This window comes from Perognathus longimembris, chromosome 5 (assembly GCF_023159225.1).
Source record: "Perognathus longimembris pacificus isolate PPM17 chromosome 5, ASM2315922v1, whole genome shotgun sequence".
NCBI lineage: Eukaryota > Metazoa > Chordata > Mammalia > Rodentia > Heteromyidae > Perognathus > Perognathus longimembris.
Genome location: NC_063165.1, coordinates 74,911,615 through 74,926,487, shown reverse-complemented (window position 1 = coordinate 74,926,487; position 14,873 = coordinate 74,911,615). Strand labels below are relative to the sequence as shown.

At 48.5% G+C, this 14,873-nt stretch overlaps 1 protein-coding gene across 1 annotated transcript; it reads left to right on the top strand.

The window, feature by feature from the left end:
• Positions 1-579: 579 nt before the first annotated feature.
• Positions 580-14,391, top strand: Lrriq4 (leucine rich repeats and IQ motif containing 4). Its single transcript, XM_048347153.1, has 6 exons — positions 580-599; positions 3,654-4,730; positions 6,310-6,483; positions 9,323-9,461; positions 10,786-10,982; positions 14,185-14,391. Exons 2-6 carry the CDS (start codon positions 3,702-3,704, stop codon positions 14,344-14,346), a joined length of 1,701 nt encoding a protein of 566 aa, XP_048203110.1. The 5' UTR covers positions 580-599; positions 3,654-3,701; the 3' UTR covers positions 14,347-14,391.
• Positions 14,392-14,873: the final 482 nt, after the last annotated feature.

The following is a 14,873-nucleotide window of genomic DNA, read 5'->3' as shown; positions in this document are numbered from 1 at the left end:
TCAGCCCCATCTTCCCCCAGACCCTGAGGTCAACGCGGCAGGCACTCCCACCGTCGACCCCACGCAAGGCGAACCCCACCGGGCTTCCCGTTTGGAGGAGGCGCCCCCAAATTCTCCCTCCCCAAGGCCCGGGCCGGGCAGAGCGCCCCCGGCGCCCCCACGGGTGTCCTCGGAGCCAGGAGGCGCCCTCCTCCTTACCGGGCTGGCCTGTCAAGGCCGAGGCGTGGGCGAAGGCCTGGGTGCGGGTGGGAGACCGGGACTTGCCCTCCTTCTTCTTCCCGCTCCTCGGCATGCTGGTGGCGTCGCTCCTCCCGACGGCTGCAGCGGCCGCCACGGCGCTGCCATAGCGACCGCATTCGCGCAGCTCGACGCGCCCTACGTTCAACAGGGGGAGGGGAATACGGCGCTGCCATGGAGACCGCCGGTGCACCGCCCACAAACCTGGAGGAGGCTGGAGGAGGCGGGGGCGGGGCCGCGCTGCTGCCGTGACGACCGCGCGTGCGCCGCCCACGGCGCCCTCCGCTCAAAGCGGGGCGGGGAAAAGACGGTGCTGCCATGACGACCGCGCGTGCGCCGCCGGAGCCGTGGGCAGGCCGCAGGTAGGGCGGGGCGGAGGCGGGGCCCGGCGCGCGCACTGGCTAAGCCGCCAGATGGGAAGGGCTTCAGGAGGGAGGAGCGGGGCTTGGGGAGGGTGGGGCGGCGGCGTGGGGAGGGGGAAGGCAGGGCGGGGAAGAGCAGCCTGCCGCCCCATCCCCGGCGGCGTCCTCGTGGATCCCGAGGTCGGTGCGGCGAGCCGCGCTGGGCCTAGGTGGCCTCCCGCGCCGCCCGGTCCAGGGACCGCCGAGGGCGAAGTCCCGAGGGGTGGAGCGGGCCGGGGTGGAGCTCGGACCACAGAAACGACCCTCGGCCCGGCCCTCGCCCCCTCCAAAGCGCGCCCAGCCTTCGGGGACCCAGCTGGCCGGGGACCACGGAAGCTTAAAGCGTCTGCGAGGGACAGGGCGTCGGGGAGGGCGTCCTGGAGGGGGTGACCTGCTCGGTGCTTGCTGCAGAGTGCACCAACTACGGAAAGTGGGCAGCAGCGATCGGGGCTAGTAGATCCATGGGGTCCAACACAAATACGTCCTCCAAAATATTCTCAAAGTAAAGCAATTTATGTTATACTAATGGAGAACTTGTGTGGCTCAAACCAACTTGATCCTTTTCTTAAAAACAAACAGACAAACAAAAAACAACTTTAAAAGGCCCGGAACCAGAGGCCCACGCCTGTACGTCTAGCTGCTCAAGAGGCTGAGATCTGGAGGGTAGGGTTTGCAAGCCAAGCTACACAGAAGTGCCTGAAAGACTCTCCATCTCCAACCAGCAGTAGCTGGAGGCATGGCTCGAGTGGTAGAGTGCCAGCCGTGAGTGAGCAAGTCCAGGGTGTGGAATGGGCACACACACACACACGAAATAGATTCTAATGACATGGTAACAGGCAAAAGACAGCTCGGGTCAAAACAGCCCATTTTAACCTTTCCACTTGGAACCAAGTATAAGAGGGCTCTCTCTCTCTCTCTCTCTCTCTCTCTCTCTCTCTCTCTCTCTCTCTCTCTCTCTTTCTCTCTCTCTCTCATACACACACACACACACACACACACACACAATCTTGAAGATCCGGTCTCACCAAACTTTCTTCTTTGAGGATTTCATGTCTCAGGTTTCCTAGGTGTTTTACAAGTATGTGAAGGTAGGAGGCTAGGTCTAAAGTTTAACTTGTGGCTTGCAAAAAAGTAGACAGTGCAAAAGAGCACATGGCTCTGGGCCACCTCGTGGTGAGGCATTTTAAGTTCTTTTCACATATCCCCATTGCGCATGTCAAACTGCCAATTGTCATTTATAAACACAGTTCAGAAGTGAAAAACAAAACTGCAACAGATACTTAAAAGCTTTTGTCTTGAGGACCTTTTGTGGGCCCAAGGCACCTTTCCTTGGGCCCACAAATTAGCTGAGAGCAGAATAAAAGCTTGACATACCAGCCTCCAAAGGAACCTGAAAGGGATCCTTTGCCCTGGCCCTGAGCCATTGGCTCCTGTAGTGGCTTCTCACCATCTTGGAATCCAGGAAATGACCACCTGCCAGTAGCAATGACTGGCTGTAATAAAGGCCCCACCTGACCAATCCCACTGTTTCACCTATTGTTGCCATCTATCTCAAAGACCATGAGGACACAGTTGTAAATTGAGACTGATTAATAATTATGTATACCTCTCCCCTAGCATCCCAGTTCTTTCTTTTCTTTGTGTGTGCCTACCTGGATTTGAACTCAGACTGTACACTCTCACTTGGCTTTTTTCTCTCATGGCTGGCACTCTACCAAGAGAAAAAGAGAGAGGGGAGAGAGAGAGAGAGAGAGAGAGAGAGAGAGAGAGAGAGAGAGAGAGAGAGAGAGAGAATTGAGGTTGTCCCTGGGGTTGGGGGATGACACTGAGCCAAGGTAACAAGAACCAGGCTAGTTTTAGGGAGTGTCTAAAAAGGAGCTTCCTTAACAAAAGAGACATCACCTACAGCAGTGATCTCCTGCAATATAACAGAACAAGAATAGAGCCTACCTGGAACTTTAGCTTGTTATATTAAAACAGAATGATCAAAAGACACTGTCCCACCCACATATAAAGCTAATTTCCATGAGCACATTTCCCCTACAGACAGGAAGGTTGATGTTTGAAAGATCCTTTCAGGGTAACACTATAGTCATAAACTGATTTTGTCATACTGAAACCCTTTTGAAACCCTTTACTTAAAGATAATAAAAAAGGAAACTCAAGCCAGGCACTGGTGTCTCACACCTGTAATTCTAGCTACTCAAGAGGCACAGTCTCTTAACTTTTTTTTTTTGGCCAGTCCTGGGCCTTAGACTCAGAGCCTGAGCACTGTCCCTGGCTTCTTCCCGCTCAAGGCTAGCACTCTGCCACCTGAGCCACAGTGCCCCTTCTGGCCGTTTTCCATATATGTGGTGCTGGGGAATCGAACCGAGAGCTTCATGTGTAGGAGGCAAGCACTCTTGCCACTAGGCTATATTCCCAGCCCGTCTCTTAACTTTTTGTTCAAGTTAGTGCTCTACCACTTGAGTCACAGCTCCACTTCCAGCTTTTTTTGGTGCTTAATTGGAGTAAGAGTCTCTATGAATATAAAATACCTTGTACCTGCTTTATGATACGTAGTAGTGACTGTGCTTTATCAGAGCTGTTTTTAATGATGTTACTCAAGAATGTTTTCTTTCCAGATGATGATTGGGAAGCTAATTTTTTTTTAAATGGTGCCAGGTACCACAACAGTATTTAAAAAAAAAAAGTCTCATAGACTTTTCTGCCTGGGCTGGCTTTGAACCACAATCCTCAGATCTCAGCCCCCTGAGTAGCTAGGATTACTGGTGGCGTGAGCCACCCGTGCCCATACAAAATAGGCCATTAAAAAAACTGAAAGTAGCCGATCTTTCTCTCGCTCATATACACACGTGGGGAGACTTAACAGGAGAGAGAGGACCCTCCTGAAGCGTAAGTTTTATGTTGCAGAATTAATGTCAATAATTGAATCCATTCTATTTTTAAATCTTTTCTTTCTTTTTAAAGGAACACACTGGTGGCAGGAGGATTTAAATGTTTCCTTCCTTTTAGTTTCCACGGCATTTCAGATTTTGAACATTTCAACTTTCCCTCCAAATCATGTCCAAGGACAGGGTAACACCGGAAGGGCTTTCCCCGAGAGTCCCCACCAGGAGCGGGAGTGACCCCCTGCAGATCACAGACAGGACCTTCTTCATCGATGCCTCCCGGCAGAGCTTGACTCGCTTTCCCTGGGAGATCCTGACGCTGAGAGAACTGGAAGAGATCCATTTGGAAGAGAACCAGATCGAAGAGATCCCCGCAGACATCCAGCATCTGAAGAATGTCCGGGTCCTCTACCTGAACAACAACCAGGTGAGGAGCCTGTGTCCCGAGCTGGGGAAGCTCAGCAGCCTGGAGGGCCTGGACCTGAGCTCCAACCCGCTGCTGCTGTCCTCCCTGGGGGTCCTGTCCTACCTGCGCACCCTGCGCGAGCTGCGCCTCTACCACACCGGCCTCAGGGACATCCCCGTCCCCCTGTGCAAAGCCCTCCATCACCTCGAGCTCTTCGGGCTGTCCAGCAACCACCTGGAATCTCTGCCCAAGGAAATCGTGAACCAGACCAAGCTGAAGGAGATCTACCTGAAGCAGAACCAGTTCAAGGTCTTCCCTCCCGAGCTCTGTGCGCTCCGCAACCTGGAGGTCATCGACCTGGACGAGAACCAGCTCACGGCGCTCCCGGAGGAGGTGGGGACCCTCAAGCACCTGCACAAGCTCTACCTGGCCCACAACCACCTGTCCAGCCTGCCCGAGTCGCTGCACCTGTGCGGCCGCATGGCCGTGCTCGATCTGTCCTACAACCTCCTCCACTCCCTCCCGCACAACCTGGAGGAGCTCGTGGAGATGACCGAGGTGGGCTTGAGTGGGAACCGGCTGGAGAAGTTGCCCCGCCAGGTCTGCAAGTGGCCCGCGCTGCACCTGCTCTACCTGCGCAGCTCGGGGCTGCGCTCGCTGCGCCGCTCCATCCGCAGGCTGGTGAGCCTGAGCCTCCTGGACCTCAGCCAGAACCACCTGGAGCACCTGCCCTCCCAGCTCTGCGCGCTCAGGAGCCTGGAGATCCTGGCGCTGGACGACAACAACCTGCTACAGGTACCGGCCCTCTCCCCTGGCCTCTGGCCTCTTCCCACGCCTGCCTTAGTTGTGCAGGTCCTGGGGGCTGCCCCTGAGCTTTTACACTCAGGGGTGGCGCTCTACCGCTTGAGCCACAGCTCCACTTCCAGCTCTTCTGGGTGTTTAGCTGGAGATAAGAGTCCATTGGACTTTCCTGCCTGCGCTGGCTTCGAACCCCAATCCTCAGATCTCAGCTACCAGTGCCCTGCTTCTGTCTTTCTTTGCTTCCTTTACTTTCCCCTGCCTTCGCCATCCCTTCCCCTTCCTTTCTCCCCCGCTCCCCCTCTTTCTCAATGCTGGTCCTGGGCATGTACTCAGGCCCTGGGCACTGGCCCTTAGCTCAAGGCCCATGTTCTACCCTTGAGCCACAGCTCCACCTCTGGCTTTGGGGCAGTTAACTGAAGAGTTTCGTGGACTTGGCTGCCTGGGCTGGCTTTAAACTGCAATTCTCAGAGCGCAGTCACCTGTATAGCTGAGATTACAGGCATGAGCCATCAGTGCCCAACTTATATTATTTTCTTTCCCCCAGGTCCCAATAGCAATCACAACTAGTAGCTAACATTTATGTAGAACAGTTATGTGCCAGTCACAGGTAAGTGTTTTGTGTGAGCTTTGTAGGTCAATCCTTTCAAAGACTTCGGTCCTCAATGAGAATAATGGCAGACAATAAGCTCACCATGAAATGTTTTCAAATCTGCACAGCCTGCAAAGAATAGAGCCAGGGTTCTCAGCAGGCTTAGGGGCTGGATTCCCAACAGACACCACCTCCAGACAGGCCTTCAGTAACCCGGGTTCCCAGCAGGCTTAGGGGCTGGATTCCCAACAGAGAACACCTCCAGACCGGCCTTCAGTAACCAGAGGGTTGTCTGACCCCTGCATCTTAGTCCTATTACGTTCCATTTAAGACAACCTGAACTACAAAAACAGCTACAGTTGCCAGGGTAGCGCGCCCCCACGTGGTCAGAGCCCCAAGATGAGATGGGTCCCTGCTGCATTGTTGAGAATCATGAAGCAGTGGCTTTAGTGGTAGAGCGCCAGCCCTGGCTGAAAAAGCTAAGGGACAGGGTCCAGGCCCTGAGTTCAAGCCTCAGTACTGGTACAAAGAAACCAAGAGCTGGGTGCTGGTGGTTCATATCTGTAATCCCAGCTACTAAAGAGGCTGAGGTTTAAGAGTCACAGCTTGGAGCCAGCCGGGGCAGACAAATCCATGAGACTTTTATCTCCAAATAAATAGGAAAAAAAGTAGAGGTGTGACTCAAGTAGTCAAGCACCTGCCACGAGTGAAGAAAAAATAACTAAAAAGTACGAGGCCCTGAGTTCAAGTCCTAGTACTGGTAAGCAAAAGAACAAATTGTGCATAACAATGAAATCAGAGTGGCAATGAAAAACTGGAGGCGCTCCAGAATGCAGACCTGCACATTACACATGCAGACATGCGCACTGCTCAGCGGTCTACTTCTGCTGTAGCAATCCAGTCAAACCCCACAGCCCACCTATGTCTTTCCTGATTGTGGAAAGAGATCTCAACCTGAACTCTCTCTGTTTGGAATGCTTCTAGTTACCTTCAGAGTTGGGCCTGCTTTCAAAACTGAAGGTACTTGGACTCACAGGAAATGAGTTTGTTGCCTTTCCAGAGGAAGTGTTTTCTTTGGTGTCTCTAGAGAAATTATACATCGGACAAGACCAGGGAAACAAGCTCACCTATTTGCCAGAACAAGTTGGGAAACTGCAGGTAAGCCTCTGTGATGAACAGCACAGATGCACCCTGAAGTTGGCTGCTACTAAGAGAACCGAAGGGTGTGGGGGGGGGGGTGGGCAGGCTGGGTGTGGAATGGTCCACACTTCGTTTTCCACTTCACACAGTTATTTGAACATGTTGAGGCTTTGTGCTAGCACTGAACACCTTATTATGGATTACAGATGGAGAGATCATGCCATACTTCTTTACTCCCTGTGTTTTGGTATATTTCTCTCTCTCTCTCTCTCTCTCTCTGTGTGTGTGTGTGTGTGTGTGTGTGTGTGTGTGTGTGTGTGTGTGTGTGTGTTCATCCTGGGGCTTAAACTCAGGCCTTGGGCACCGTCCCTGAGTTTTTGTGCTAAGGCTATAGCACCCTACCACTTGAGCTACAACCCCATTTCTGGTTTTGAATTGTGATCTTCAGATCTCAGCCTCCTGAGTAGCTAGGATGAGAGGCCTGAGCATCTTGTGTCTGGCTTGGTATCTTTCTTTTTATGGACATGGAGCCATGCCTCTTCCCATTTCATTTTCAATTTTAAGTAGCCCCTTGGAAATGGTACTGGTTTGAGTTAAGGTATCATACGACGGACACGGCTGAGAGCCAGTGTGACTCCTTCCGTGCATGGTGACAGGGAATCTTGTTGCTCTAGGTTTATGTTGGTGATGGGTCCATGTTACTGTGGCAAGCCACAAAGTAACTTTATGCACAGCAGCTTTACTAGCCTCTCTCCTCTCTCTCTCTCTCTCTCTCTCTCTCTCTCTCTCTCTCTCTCTCTCTCTCTCTCTCTCTCTCTCTCTCATTGAGGCTTGGACTCAGGGCCTTTTTTTGTTAAAGCCTGGCACTCTACTACTTGAGCCATACTTCCACTTCCAGCTTTTTGCTGATTAATTGGAGATAAAAATCTCACAAACTTTTCTACCAGGGCTGGTTTTGAACCATGATCCTCAGATTTCAGCCTCCTAAGTAGCTAGGATTAAGGTCATGAGCCACTGGCACTCAGCCAAGCATGTCTTCATGTATCTCAGTGTATTTTTTTTCTCTTGACAGTACTGAGGATTGAACTCAGGGCCCATCGCTTGCTATACATGTGCTCTAACTCCTTGAGCTATGCCCCCAGCTATTTGTGCTTTGGTTATTTTTTAGGATAGGGTCTTTTCTTTTCCCAGGCAAGCCTGGACTATAATTCATAGTATGAATTATGTATGTATTCATAGTATGAATTATAGTCCAGGCTGGTCTGGAAAAAAACTTTATGCTTCCCATGTAGCTGAGTTGACAGATACATACTATTGTTTTTTTAAATTAAATTTATTTATTGAACACAAATTTTTTGACAAGTTGTTGTGCAAAAAGGGTACAGTTATATAGTAGGTCAGTGTGTACATTTCTTGTGATATCTTACACCCTGTTTTTCTTTCCCTTCCCTAGGTCAGGTAGACATATATACAATACACAATGTATCAAGAACATATACAGTATCCACGTGGCCAAGCCCAAGAAAATTCGCCTAGGGCTTTAAATGTAATGTCAGTATTAGACAATATGTCGACAGTAGTCTTATATGAGCATACATACATAGCTTTTGGGCTATTGTTTTCCACTGAGAGGTCAATTTTTGACCTTGATATGTTGAGAAGTTGTTTGGTTTTAGTTACATACTGTTGGGTCGCTGCTCCAATCCTGTGGGAAATACCATTTGACAAGCAGTTTTTGGTTTCACAGACCTGGTCTCTACTGTCTCTCCGTCACCCATTCTTAACAGTCGAGATACATACTATTGTATCCAGCTTTTTCTTGATTGAGATAGAATCTCTTAAACTTTTTGATCAGGCTGCCTTCAAGCTGGGAACCTCCTGATCTCAGCACCCTGAATAACTGGGATTATAGGCATGAGCCACCGTGCCCAATTGATTTATGCATTCTTTAATAATTGCATTTTTTCATGTTTCTGTTACTACTACTGATAATCAATAATAACTTAATAAAGTAGGTGATAGATACTACATAATTCTCAACCATGGAACTGAGTACTGACAGGGACAACACAGGTAATACTGCCCACCATGACTTAGCAATTCCACTTGGAATTCTCCAGTCCTCCCTCTATGTTCATAGAACATTTTTGTCATTTTGCTCCTTGAACATGTCATACCACAATCACAGGGTAAAACACAAATGTTAAATTTTTGCAAAATAAAGTTGAAAAATAGTTTGGGTGAATACATTCAATTCCTTAGTCTGCGTGTTATGGTCACATTCTCTTAGCTGATGTTGACTTGATCATTGTAGCAGTTGTAATTTGGTATTAATTACTAGAGATACTCAGATAATGAAAGGGACAAATGATAGTTATGCTAAAATTACCTAAATTATTTCTCCATAAAGTTCCAGTAAAAGTTCCCATTTTCTCTTTTCAATGCACGAAAAGAAACTAAAGTCTAAATGGTTTTACTAAAAAGGAGATTTCTTGATGTTAGCTCTGTGTGTTTGTGCGCGTGCATATATGCATACATTCATGTCAGTACTATGGCTTGAACTCAGGGCCTAGGTGCTGTCCCTTTGCTCTTTCACTCAGGGTGAGCACTGTACCATGTAAGTCATACCTCCATTTCTGGCTTTTTGCTGGTTACTTAGGGATAAAAGTCTCACAGATTTTCTGGACTGACTTTGAACCATGATCCTTAGATCTCAGCCTCTTGAGTGGCTAGGGTGATAGGCTTGATGTTGGCCTTTTAAATGTTTTTCCTATATCTCAACAGATGATGGATGATCACTCTGATTCCAGTTGTGAGTGAAGATAAGGTTCACTGTGCTATACTTGTTTTGTTTCAGAGTCTTAAAGAGCTGTACATAGAGAACAATTACCTCGAGTACCTTCCCATATCCTTGGGGTCATTGCCTCATCTAGAAGTTCTTGACTGCCGGCACAATTTGCTCAAACAGATCCCATATAGCCTTTGCCAAGCACAAGGTGAGGAAACAGTGTATCTATAGCCTCGTGGAATTTCCCTCAATGAATGGCTTCCATAAATTCCCAAAGACCAGTCCTAAGATTTGGAGAGGCTGAGCCCTGGAAGGAGGCTGGGTGCCTCGCTCCAATCTTGTAAAGGTCTGCTGAAATTTAAATGAAAAAGAGAATTAAGTCATAATCGCTAAGAATTTCAGCATATATCTCTACTTGCATTATGTCCATCCCCAGCAATGGATTGCTGCATGCATACTGTTCACTAGTAGTTGGCATTGGAGTTCAGAAGGAAATTTTCATCCGGCTTACTAAGTCACTGGACTAAAAGGAAAGAAAAAAAAATCAGCAAAGGGACTTCTGGAGCTACATGACTGACTTAGAAAATCACATATGATTTCTATGTAACCACACAAACCTTTTCCAATAGGTTAAATCAACTTCCCTCCCTCCCTCCCTTCTTCCCTCCCTCCCTCCCTTCTTCCCTCCCTCCCTCCCTTCCTCCTTCCTTCCTTGAAATCAGTCTTGAGCTTGCTGGGCTGACATGATGCAGCTGAGCCATGTCTCTACTCCATTTTTGCTTTATTACTTTTAGAACAGAGTCTCACTTCCTGCCCAGCTTTCAAGCTTACCACCTGAGCCTCCATAGGCCTATTTTAGACTTCCTGTCATGACTGGGATCAGAGGTACTTGCCTTAGCACCCAGCTTCCATCCCTCCACTGAGGCAGAATCTTGAGGAGTGTTCTGCCTGGGCTGGCCTCGCACCACAATCCTCCTGATCCCAGCCTTCCTTGTAGCTTGGGATAACACATGCATGCCACTGCATCTAGTTATGCATTAAGAAAGGGTCTCACGAACTGTTCTGTCTGCACTGGCCTCAGACACCACACCTTATTCTCTCAGCCTCTTAAGTGGCTAGGTTTACAGGCATGAGCTACTGGATGTTGGCTCTTTTGGGGGGAGGGGGTAGTACTGGGAACTGAAGTCATCTTGTTAGGCAAAACACTCTACCACTTGAGCCATGCTCCCAGTTCTTTGCTTTTAGTTAGCTTTTAGTTTTTTTGTTTTATTTTGTTTTGTTTGAGGTATTGTCTCACAGTAATTTGGCTAGGATGTCCTTGACATAGGACCCCTGCCTTTCCCTCCCAAGTAGCTGGGATTATAGGAATGTACCACAATGCCCAGTCCCTAAATCATTCTTTATCTGCACATCTGTCCACCGATCCATGCACCTATTTATCTGCTTACATTAGTTAGTTATACAGAGGGAAATTTCACTGATAATGTTTGTTCCTAAGCTAAATTCACCATTTAAAATAAAACTCTGTCCAGATTTGAGAGAGCTGCTGCTGGAGGACAACTTGCTCACACAGATTCCAGAAGATTTTGACAACCTGGTAAATCTTAAGGTTCTGACCCTGACGGAGAACCCCATGGAAGACCCCCCACAGGATGTGTGCGCTGGAGGCATTGAGAGCATCTGGAAGTACCTGAAGGAGAAGAAAGCCAGGAAGATAATGGCAATCAAGGTAAAAGCACAGATCCTTGTGAATGCATCCCCAGTCGCTTTGGGAAAGGTCCTTGTACCCACCAAATGATCTTTGGGACTGTGTTTATACACATGTACACATGCCCTTTGGTTGTGTGCCAGTCCTGGAGCATGAGCTCAGTGTCTGAGTGTTATCCCTTAGCCGTTTCTCTTTTCTTTTCTTCACTCAACACTGGTGCTTTACCACTTTAGCCAGATCCACTTTCAACTGTTTCTGTGGTTAATTGGAGACAAGAGTCTGACAGACTTTCCTGCCTGAGCTGGCTTCAAATCAGGATCTTCAGATCTCAGCTTCCTGAGTAGCTAGGATTATAGGCATGAGTCACAGCAATCAGCTGATGCATGTTCTTCTTCTTCTTTTTTTTTTTTTTTTGGCCAGTCCTGGGCCTTGGACTCAGGGCCTGAGCACCTTCCCGCTCAAGGCTAGCACTCTGCCACCTGAGCCACAGCGCCCCTTCTGGCCATTTTCCATATATGTGGTGCTGGGGAATCGAACCCAGAGCTTCATGTGTAGGAGGCAAGCACTCTTGCCACTAGGCCATATTCCCAGCCCATGCATGTTCTTCTTGACATGAAAATCTCATTCACTTTTTATTTTATCTCCAAGGCTAAATAGTCTTACATTGTGGCCCTATGTTATTATTTTTATGCGCTTTAAAAAAAAATCAGAAAAGAAGCCCACAAAAGGGCAGAGGGCATAGCTCATGTGGTAAAGTGCTTCCCTAGGAAGTGGGAGGCTCACAGAGCTGGAGCAGTGTGAGCAAGGTAGAGAGGGATTAAGAGATCCAAGAGGGCATGGGTGGCACACAGGGTGGCTGATTCTAGCTCCTCAGGAGGCTGAGATCAGAGGATTGAAGCTGGAAGCCAGCCCGGGCAGGAGAGTCCATGAAATTCTTATCTCCAATGAACCAACAAAAACAGGAAACAGAGCTGTGGCCCAAGTGGTAAAGCACTAGACTTTCCCTGAACAAAAAAGCTCAGGGAAAGCACACAGGCCCTGAGTTAAAGCCCCTGGACTAAAATAAAAAGAGATCCAGGAGGTCAGGGTAATAGGAGAATCACAGAGCCACATGGAGCCATAGTATGGCTTTTATACTGTTTTTGTTGTTGTTGTTGCTGTTATTTGCTTGTTTGTCTGTTTTTCCAGTCCTGGGGCTTGAACTCTGAGCCTAGGTTCTGCCTCTGAGCTTCTTTTTGCTCAAGGGTAGCACTTTACCACTTAGCCACAGCGCCACTTCTGGCTTTTCTGAGTAGTTTATTGGAGAGAAGAGTCTATCCAAGTTTCCTGCCCTGGCTGGCTTCGAACCATGATCCTCAGATCTCAGCCTCCTGAGTAGCTAGGATTACAAGCGTGAGGCACCAGTGCCTGGCTTTTATTTCTTTTTTTTTTTTTTTTAAGTTTTATTCAAAGTTTTTATTCTGGAAGAAACAGGGAGCCACTGGAGCTTGTGCAAATGGCAGAGCTGTTCCTGTGTTGGTGGACAGGAGAGGAGCTAAGGAACATGTGGGAAGTGGCTTCAAGATGACCTGAGCATCCATGCTGTAGGGAAAGCAGGAGGCATGCCCTCCATGTCCCTCATGCCCTCTCTACACACTGCCCTTCTTCACGGCTCTGTCACCATCCTCTAGGCCACACTTACGTATTTGTCGTTCATTGTCTTTTCTCTTCCCACTGGTTGTGCATTCCACAGTGTCGGGGACACTCGGCTCCGGGCGCTTCTCCCGCCGGCAGGAGAAGCGCTGAGCGTATCCCAGGGGGTAGAGCCGAGAAGAGGTAGAGTCGCGAAACCGCCCACCCTGAGCCCCCCTTATGTTTAAGGCAGGACACAGGACATGCAGACGATTCAGGGGAGAAGTCGAAGCAACATCCGAGGATTTATTCTGGGGTTGCGTTTATAAAGCAGTAATGACGGCAGGAAGGAGAGGGATTTGGAGCGGCTAGCTAGGCACTGTGATAGGCTGGTTAGGCTGTCCATCAAGGGTGACGTCATGGGACTTCCTCTAAGGGCGGACGTCACGGCCCACAGGACCGTTGGGTTGATCGCCCACCACTATCTTGGCACACACGGGGTCTGAGGTGGGAGGCAGGGCTGGTTAGAGCCGCCTTCACCGCCTTTCCGGTTCCGGACCAGAGAAGGCAGGCGGGGCTAGCAGCCACGTGGCCCCAGGGCTGGAGAAGAGGCCGCTGGCTAGGACCGCCTCTTAAAGCTGCAAGCCAGTGCCCAACACCAAAGTCAGGGATGTGAGCATTCCATTGCTATTTTCCAAATGTCTACGACAGTATCTGGCTCACAGAGGATTAAAAGTCTTGGTTTTGTTGTTGTTTTTCCTTTTTGCTTGAATGAGTGACTGGCTGACTGAGAAAGATAGAAAGTCAATAAAGATGCCAGGCTCCATTGGCTCAAGCCTGTAATACTAGCTACTCGGGAGGCTGAGATCTGAGGATCTCAGTTCAAAGCCAACCCAGGCAGGAAAGTCTATGAGACTCTTACCTCTAATTAACCACTTGAAAACCAGAAGGGACGCTCTGGCTCAAGTGGTAGAGGGCTAGTCTTGATTGGAAGAGCTCAGGGACAGCGCCCAGGCCCAGAGTTCAAGCCCCACACTGACAGAAAAGAAAAGAAAAAGAAAAAGAAAGAAAAGAAGAAGAAAATCAAATAAAGCTTGGAAGTGGTGTCATATCCCATTCTCCACATCCCATAAGACCACAGACCTGAACAGAGAGGTTTCTCAGCCTCCAGATTATCATTATCTTTGTCCATTTTTGGTTCCCATCACAGAAGACCTGAGGTTGAGTGAATCAGAAGAATAAGAATTGACTTTGACTTCTGTTCTTGGAGGTTGGGAAGTCAAAGAATACAGCAATGGCATCTGTTGAGAATGTTGGGCGCATGTACAAAAGAGAGATTAAATAGCAGAGACAGCTTTGTTTAGAATGACTGTCCCTTGTGATAATAAACCCAGCCCCACTGAGAACCAGAACTCACTCTGGGAGAAAACCAACCCATTCTCGAAAGTGTGGCTCTTGTGACCCAAGCTCCTCTTAAAGGTCCCGCTTCTTCTCAACTCCATTACATCCAGAACCAAACTTCAGCCTGATGGTTCAGAAAGGCCAGGCCATATGTAAACCCTAGTCATGGTGATCTGAGAGGATGATAAGCTTGTGTTGATCTTGTTTTCAGATTCAGGCATGGTGGCGTGGGGTCATGGTGTTCAGAGGCATAGGGAGATTCGAAGAACTACTAAAACTGCGAAAGAAAGGAAAGGCCTCTCCAAAAGACAAAAAAGGCGCAGCAGCAAAGAAACCAGGAAAAGGGAAGCCTGGAAAGGGAAATAAAAAATGATAATTCTGTAAATCAACGAATCAGGGGTATGAGCCTGAATGGATGTTGAAGCCAAAGTGTGAGGAGTTCAATGCCAAACACACACACACACACACACACACACACACACACACACACACACACAATTATCTGTTGATTTATAGCTGCTTGTAATAATAAAAGATTATTCTTTTTACTAAAAGGTGTATGCAAAGATACATGGGGATTGCTTCCAACTAATGTGGGGAGAAGGGGATCAAGTTTCAAATGGTATCAGAGAAGCAGTTAATGGGGATTTAGGGGTTCATTGTACTATTCTGTCTACAAAGATTAGCTAGGTGCTGGTAGATCATACTTAACATCCTAGCTACTCAGGAGACTAATATCTGAGAATCACAGTTCAAAGGCAACCCAAACAGAAAAGTCTAAGAGACTCTTACCTGTAAGTAAGCACCAGAAGGCCAGAAGTGGAGCTGGAGCTCAAGTGGCAGAGCACGCCCCAAGTTCAAGCCACAGTACTGGCACACAAAAGAAGAAAAGAAAGAAGA

What these genes read in the sequence shown, in the direction of transcription:
- Lrriq4 (XM_048347153.1), top strand. Translation starts at nt 3,702, where the DNA reads ATGTCCAAGGACAGGGTAACACCGGAAGGGCTTTCCCCGAGAGTCCCC. An exon ending in ACGACAACAACCTGCTACAG is followed by an intron (nt 4,731 to 6,309) that starts GTACCGGCCCTC and finishes GAATGCTTCTAG; the next exon opens with TTACCTTCAGAGTTGGGCCT. An exon ending in AACAAGTTGGGAAACTGCAG is followed by an intron (nt 6,484 to 9,322) that starts GTAAGCCTCTGT and finishes GTTTTGTTTCAG; the next exon opens with AGTCTTAAAGAGCTGTACAT.